The sequence below is a fragment of the Pollicipes pollicipes genome, unplaced genomic scaffold, assembly GCF_011947565.3.
Source record: "Pollicipes pollicipes isolate AB1234 unplaced genomic scaffold, Ppol_2.1 Scaffold_4740;HRSCAF=5597_pilon_pilon_pilon, whole genome shotgun sequence".
Classification (NCBI taxonomy): domain Eukaryota; kingdom Metazoa; phylum Arthropoda; class Thecostraca; order Pollicipedomorpha; family Pollicipedidae; genus Pollicipes; species Pollicipes pollicipes.
This window is the reverse complement of record NW_023596545.1, coordinates 38,396,113-38,404,031: the sequence shown is the minus strand read 5'-3', so window position 1 is coordinate 38,404,031 and position 7,919 is coordinate 38,396,113. Positions and strand designations below refer to the sequence as shown.

Sequence of the window (7,919 nt, the reverse complement as noted above, 5' to 3'; positions counted from 1 at the left end):
TCCTGTCGTGCCGTCTGTAGCACTCCGCGGCCCGCTGTCACCACCCGTGCCCGACACTGGATTTAGTTCCAGCTCTGCCCTATCTCCCGTCGTGCCGTCTGTAGCACTCCGCGGCCCGCTGTCACCACCCGTGCCCGACGCTGGATTTAGTTCAGCTTGCGGGCCATTGCTGACCCCACGAAGTCGTCGTCCGAGACCACTTCGGAATTCAGCAGCCACAATCCGCTGGCGCTGAATCCTCTGATGGCCTTCTCTTGGGCAGCCACATGGTTGAAGGTGGTGCCAAAAATGGCGACCGTCTCATACAGAACCACTCGCTAGCCGGGGTAATAGATGAGCCGGTTTCCGATCCCAACGTTGTAGGTTGCCTTCAAAGACTTGAAGAAGCTGACATCGAGCTGCTGCAGCTTGTGCGCGGTGTGCGGTGGGAACGTTGGAAGCTGGATGTCATGGTCTTTCGCAAAGCAGACTGCCTCCAGGGCTCTGTGGTTGTGGAAGCCATCGAGGACAACCAGCTGTGGAATTGAGACGGTGCTGTGAGTCCACTTTCGGGACTGATGCAGACGGTCGAAGAACAATTGCGTTTCCATCCAACCGCTGTCACTTACTGCCCTGATAGAGTCTGCTGGTGTGCTCTTTATCAGGGCACTGTCCAGATTCTTCCTCGGCCACACTATTATGGGAGACACGTACTGACATGCAGCACTCTTGGCACATGCGGCTGTGACGAGTTGACCTTTTTTTGGCGCTGGTCACTTTCCCACGGTCCTTTTTCCTTAGGTCAAATATCTTTTTGCATTCTTACACTGGTGTGATACCCGTCTCATCTACAGTCGAGATCTGTTGAGCTGTGCACTCTTGAGCGACCAGCGCTTCCTTGTGCAGCCTGAAATATTCAGCAACAGTCTCTTTGTTGAAGGCAGCGGCTCTGCTTGCCTGTTTGATTCGGGGTTTGCCACATATAAATCCGGATGCCAGGACAGAACACCAGCCAAACAATCGTTACCTGCTTGACCGTTCTTAAAAAGGTGACAGATGTGTAGCTTCCCCGCTAGATCAAAGGCCAGACGACGAACGTCGAGCAGTATGATGTCGTACAAATGACGCTCCATATCGCGAATATGAGCCCCCAGGTCAAGCTCGGCCTACGGGAGAAAGCCGTCTCGTATCGGCCAAGTTTGACACGGCCCAGTATCCGTAATTTTCCATCGCGATGACGCCGAAGAGTTCGTTTTGGAATTCCATATTTTTCGACGATGATGCAACCAACGCCTCTCCGCGCGCGGCTGCATCTCTCAGATTGGAAGTTGCAAAGCTGAATGTCCTGATGTCTTGCGCTATACTGCCGCACCATTTGGAACAACGTTTCTCGATTAAAAAGCACCGTCAACAAAAAGGCTCCTACTAGCAGTGACGCACATGAGTTAAGGATGTAGCCTGGTAAGTTCCCCAGCATACAGAGCAATGCCTTTGAAAGGAAGCAGCGGAGCGAGATCCCACAGCCAGCGCCGCTCTCAAATGCCAGAATGAGACCTTTAAGAGCGATACAGATGCGAACTTTTTGGGGTCGCAAAAACATGAAACAGCTTGTGGAGGGTGTCAAGCTTTTAACAAGGTATTGCAGAGTTTTCCAAATGTGTCTCAAATTTTCGCTGAGCGCGAAGAAAATGGCTGAAATTCGAAAAGAAATCACAATCAAAGAATAAGTTAGGCCCTCGATAGGCCAACTTGCCCCAAATTCTGAAAACTCTAGTGGCGCCTGTGAGCCAGGGGTCAGGCCAGATCAGCTGTTAAGACCAGCCAAAATTTAAGAATGCAAAATAAAAAGGACAAAAAGGGCAGAAGTTCGGTTTCGAAGTGAATTGCCGGGTCAATAATATATGGGCTGATACAGCTCTCTGTTCTTCACATGCACTCCCTTGACTCCCAAGTCAAGTGGATTGCCGGGTCAATAATATATGGGCTGATACAGCTCTCTGTTCTTCACGTGTACTCCCTTGACTCCCAAGTACGATCTCATCCTTCCTAATCTAAATCGTACGCAGGCCACCATCATTGTAAGTCAATTCTTAACAGTAGCATGTGACGGTAGCTATAACATCGTGATTGCGATGTAAGTCTTGATACATGTACTATAATGCTCGGAAATATAACCAAACTAGCATTTGCCTGTTGCAGCCCATGCTTGCCTTGGTGCGGAGCTTCTTTGTGTAGTTATGAAGTGATGCTCGCTTGTCTGGCGGGCCTGCTGGTTCCACAAGGCAAAGCACTCCCCGGGGGCGCACTGCCCTTTACTAGCGAGGTGCATTACCGCACCTGTCATGATGCAAATTGATCATTTGAAAAACATGCGCCAGGTTTTTCAATTTTCTTTCCAAGCTAAGGCCAGCAAGCCCTCTGTCTTGTTTGCTAGGTAACATATTTGGACAATAAAGTTAAGAATGTTAAGTGCAAGAAGGTTCATCAGCTTAACTGGAAAAACTCTATTTAGCGCCTAAAAACTTACCTTCACCGCCCCTCATCCGCCATTCACAGCAGGCGTTCACAAAAATGACACAGCAGTTTCCGCAAAAGTTCAAATAATCCGGCAGGCTCAGTTTACATCAATAACTATAAATAGTCTAGATATGGGGTAGGGGCGCATTACCACGACGGGGCTCATTGCCCGCTCGTTGCCCTGGGTATGATAGCCCCCGGAACAACAGGACTGGCGGGCCTTTCTTAAACAGTGAGAGAATATTTCCTTTGAGCAGCTCCGTACCGTCGTCATACCGTCTAGAAATTGCTAGCTTTACAGGCACTTTGCATTTTCATGCAATGATTAGCAACAAAAAGGGCTTAAGTTTTTGGACGTTGTGCCGTACAAATTTTACGTCAACTCCACGCAAACCACTGCAAAATGGTCAGGTGAACAAAATAAGGCATTTCCCACTGCATTTCTATGAGAGACACACAGCTTGCTAATATCGCGAAGAGGCGCACAACACTGGTGGGGACGGGTACCGATCTCGATGGCCCGGCCTCGCAGCCACAAGAGACCTCACGTTTTGACGGACAGAGGCACGACACCCGTGTTGGCGGACGCATGGGTCGATGCGAGCGGTCGGCCGATCGTGAAACCATCGATCGGTACGGTTTTCAGCGTGTTTTGGGAGATCGATGTCAGATCTCTGCGACCAGGGCGGGTAACACGTGAAACAAAGTGCGCGGTGTGGCCACGATGGGATTTGAGCACTGTGCGACCCAGAGCTGCGCCAGCACTCGCCCTGGAAGCGCCAATGGTACACTTTTGGAAACTGGTCACCATTGTAACACCTTGCGACGGCCCAGCTACCACCCAGACCAAGGACAGCTGGTGTATGCAAATGGTGGCCCTGTGTGAAGTCACGTCACCGTTAGCAATATGCATCCTGAAATATGTAGCTGTGACTTTACAAACGGCACCAATTTGGTCAGTCACAAAAAGGAAATATTTAGAGCGACAACAACACTGCCCCACGGTCAGCGCCAGGACTCGTGCCATCACCATGTTAGAGCCCTTGCCTGCCCCAGAGTCGACCCCAGTCCCGGCGCCACCCCAGGTCCGTCCCGGCCCCAGTCCCGGGGTCAGCCCCAGGTCCCTCACCTGCGACGCCAGCTGGGGCGAGCTCGGGCGATTCGGCCTCATCGCTGTGGCGGCCCGTCGGCCGGGCCAGCCGCGGCTGCTGCCGAGGGAACGACGACTCGCCGTGTGGCTCCATGCTGGGCGTGGGCATGCCGCCGCGGGCGCCGCTCCGCTAACCTTAGGGGCGCCGCTCGACCGCGCGCGCCACGCGCCTCCACCGCCGGCGGCCAGCCGACTGGCGGCCTCACCGGCGGCCGCCTCCGCTCCAGCCCCCATAGATAAGGCGCCCGGCAAAAAACAACGCCCGGCGCTCACAAAAAAGACGTAGCGTAAAAACCACGCGCCGGCGGCCGGCCGGCGGGCGGGCGGGCGGCGTCCCATTGTCGGCCACGGCCGGCCTGGCCCTGCCGATCACCGACGCAGGGACAAAGCGGTCCGTCACAACGCTGACAAGGTCTCTGGGCCACGGGCCGGACACCAGCCACCGCCGAGTCGCCTGTCAGAAGCGGAGGGGTGGGCCGGAGGTGGGCAGATGCTGTAGGCTTTTGACAGGCGCATGATTGGCCTTATGTTCTTTATCGCCAACGTACTGCACAGTATGCAACAAGTCATATCAAGTCATGATTGAGGCACCCTGTTCCCATTAAGCGAAAACGGAAAGGGAAAAACGGGAAGGAAAATGTGACAAGAACTGCATTCTAAAAAAGCTAGTATTTTTGGTGTGGAATAGAAAGAAGCTATATGAAAAGATTTTCGCCCTTCCCCGCGTCTTACGAGATCCGTCGTCACTGCTGAGAAGCCTAAATGCATTATTCTAGGAGAAACGACAATAAATTTCTCGAAGCTCCTGGTCAAGATCTTATTGTCTTGCTTTATTATTCCTTGTCCTAAGGTGCTGGGATTGGTTTCCAATATAATCGTAGGTATGTTGGCATTTACCGTTGCATCCATATCCCTACTTGGGCACAGGGACATCGTGTTGAGAATCAGATTGTGACACTTATTAAGTAGGGCGGCATTTGCAGGGTGGTATCCAATTTTACGCAGCGCAGGGACATCTGAAAGCATCGCACTTTGTGTTATCCTTCTTCCTAAAATACAAGTAAATTGAGACAAATTCATAGATGACAAAATGCGATTGAAAATGAGCAATAACTTGTATTTTCCAAGACAACAGAAACACGTGACCACGTTTCTGTATTGAAATGACTGAATAGCATGCCTTTCCATACGCGTCTCAGAGTTAAAGTTTGCGGTTTCGGAAAATGCCGTGAGTTAATGCTTAAGTGCCTATGACTAACCACAAAGGTGCCTGGTTTGTTCGCATGCTTTCCATTGGCGGCGGGCCGATGTGTTTGAAGACGCGCGCTCCACCGTGACAGATTAAAATCACTCCGATTTACATGGAACAATTAGTCAGCCGCGCCGGCGGCCGCACGAGCTGCCGTGGAGGCTAAGCTATGCGCGTGCAGCGCCCCAACGGTGATGGCATTGACAGTCGGCAGCGCAAACGCACCGGGCCGATACGTGGCGACAATGAACCAGTCCTCTCGCGACCCACGCTACGCCAGTTGCTTGCCAAAGAAATCGCTTTTTTGCCCCGCATTTCGAACTGAAATTAAAAAATCGCACCCTCTCACCGGGCGGTTGTACAGCTGCAGGCGGAAAAACTGATCCCATCTAAGTTTATCTGAGCGCATTTTTCCATCCGGCGTGTTTTTTTGGTCTGCGTTATTGGTTTTTTGTGCGTGCGACGCTGGCTCGTTTGCATATTCAAACTTCGATGGACAATGACTGGATTTGAATGGATGGAGCGTCTCCGTAGTGAGCTGTTTTTTATGTCCCGCCGCATGCAGGCCCCAGCTGTGTGAGCGCCCTGCAGCCCCGTAATCGAGACCTGTAGACGAGAGACAATGGGATAGGACAGTCCAACGGAACCAATGTGTGCAGTGGCTTCTGACAAACAGTGGCAACCATCGGGAAAGGGCTTCCGAATCTTGCACTCGCACCGTATGGTTTTAATCACGTTTAGTCCTCATGTTGCTTAAAGTTCTGTGTTGATTCTGATGACGCAGAATCGTTCAGTACCCCATATAAATATCACGAAGCAAAATGTACTGGACGATAAATAAATAGCCTCTAGACACGGAAGGCTGAGATCCCTACCAGTGCACTTTCCATATTTGCTGCCAGCCGTTTTGATACAACAGGCTGGTGGTGGCATGCTAGTAGTGGCACGGGACAATCACCGATATATAACAGTATGGGAATGCGGGATACCAGTCCGATTGCCCTTATCAATCCCTGGATGCTAGGATTGTCTAGCGTTTAATGCTAAGAACTCTAGACACCTCGTGGTTAGAATAGATCTATGTGTATGCGCCATGCGCTCTAGTTCCGTACCAAAACTATTTTTAAGACTCCTGGAGGGCTTCTAAAGCACCAAAACGACCCTGGGGCGTCACAAAGGGTCTCCAGCCTAAAAAGGCCCAGTGAACAAAAACGGGGCTCCAGTAGCGACGGCCCACTTTACTGAAAGGGCCCCGTATGACCCGAGTGGATGAAATCCTCGGCAACACCTGGCTATGCCAGTGTTCCATCAATCATCATGACGCAAGCGTCTGCCATAGATGTGGAGGCTTGGACTGTCCAAGCTGTATGACTTTATGATACCAAGTTGGACACACATAACATCCGTGCAGCACCCGCAATCAAGTTTACGGAGCACTCGCTCGCCAAGTCCGGTTTCCATTGTTTGAAGGCATCATCTCTGCCCCTGCTACCAGTGTAACATAGAATAGGTCTTTTCCACTCACCATGGGTTTGAAAATCACAAGCAATACCTGCTCGATTCTCTTCACGGAGAAGTGACGTCATTGGTGCCTGTAGCGCCGCCATCAGCGACGTAACATCAGCTCGTACGCCAGCGATGCGACGTGAATTTCAGCTAACATGACCGAGCTGTTTAGCACCTATGGGTCATTTGGACCCAACATCCGAGTAACCGCGTTCGCACATTGTAATTTATTCGCATTAGAAATAGATCGGCTGTAAACAAAATTCATATTATTAGTAAAAAAGCCCGCTCATATCTGTTGCACCAAGGCCATGGTATAACTTTCCAGCTCTTTCACGTACTCTTTCTGGAGCTTCTAGTGAATATTCCTCGTTTCTTCTGTTTTAGAATACCCATTGGCCTGATCGGCTTGGTGGTGGCCGATAAGCTCATGCTCAGACATGACGCTGCCTCACGCCACAGGTCTCGTCGTGGCGCATGTCCAATGCCATCCATTGGCTTAACACGAGTTACGCGAACTTCGCAGGTCGCCAAAAAAGTCGCCGAATGGCGTGCGAAAACGGGCTATTATTTGGCAACGAGATGTCACCGTGAACGAAGTCGGCCATATTTTGACTCGGCAGGACAACGGGTAGCAGCAACCGACGATAGCGGGGTCAGTGCGTGCGTCGGCGCGAGTACGTTCCTGCAGGTCACGGATCGGGCGGTTTTGGGAGGCTTTCGAAGTGCACGCCAGCTCCCGGCAAACCGGGCAGGTACAATCGACTGCATAATGTAGGGTAGTGTGCTTTCTGCAAACCATCAATACAGCCCAACACTGTCTGACCCATAGTGACGTCAGCAATTGACCGGGAGACCACTATCGCGTTTTTCGAAGCCGAACTCGAATGCGACGCGCTGTCACATGCATCGAATGACTTGAAGACGTAAAAATAACACGGACGTAAGGCGCGATTCGTGGTGACCAATGTACACCCAAAATACTCGCGTGTTTTGCAACCATTTGTTCACAGCGGCCTAAAACGCAACCCGCTGAAAATTTAGGAATTCGTCGGTGCATTAAGCCGCGCCTGCTTGCCGGCCTGCCGTCGACGATGAGGTAGCTGTAGGCACACGCAGTCGCGTGTTTTTGCTGAAGGTCCCCCGCTCGGCGGTTATCATTATACGTGCGTGTGACAGGGCACTCGGCAGCGTGGGTCGCAGCAACTCATCAAATCGCACAGTCACACATAGCCTCCTGTGTATAGATGGCCAGGTGCTGTCGAGCGCAATGCATGCTTTGGCCAGCTGTCTCGCGTATCGTGTGATGTGGCGGTGACTTGAAGCCGGGACCGCCAAGCCTGGCACGCGGTAGCCCTCGATGCTGATTTAAGTGCAGCCCCCGCCACGTAAATGCCAACTGGTAGCTTAGCGTGTCCAGGGTTGTTTAGCGTCCGAAGACTAGTCGAATGTCTATCACCCTTTCACGCTTCTGAACACGTTTTTGGAGGACCAACAAAGCCGCAACGCTGACGGCGC

The 7,919-nt window shown here is 51.8% G+C and overlaps 1 protein-coding gene across 1 annotated transcript in view; it reads right to left on the bottom strand.

Annotated features, from left to right (window-relative positions):
- Positions 1–317: 317 nt before the first annotated feature.
- LOC119098339 (NGFI-A-binding protein homolog) overlaps positions 318–7,919 on the bottom strand; it is a 26,839-nt gene continuing 19,237 nt past the window's right edge. The window contains exon 9 of the mRNA XM_037221261.1: positions 318–515. Coding sequence (XP_037077156.1) covers positions 318–515 — 198 coding nt within the window. The remainder of the gene's footprint in view (positions 516–7,919) is intronic.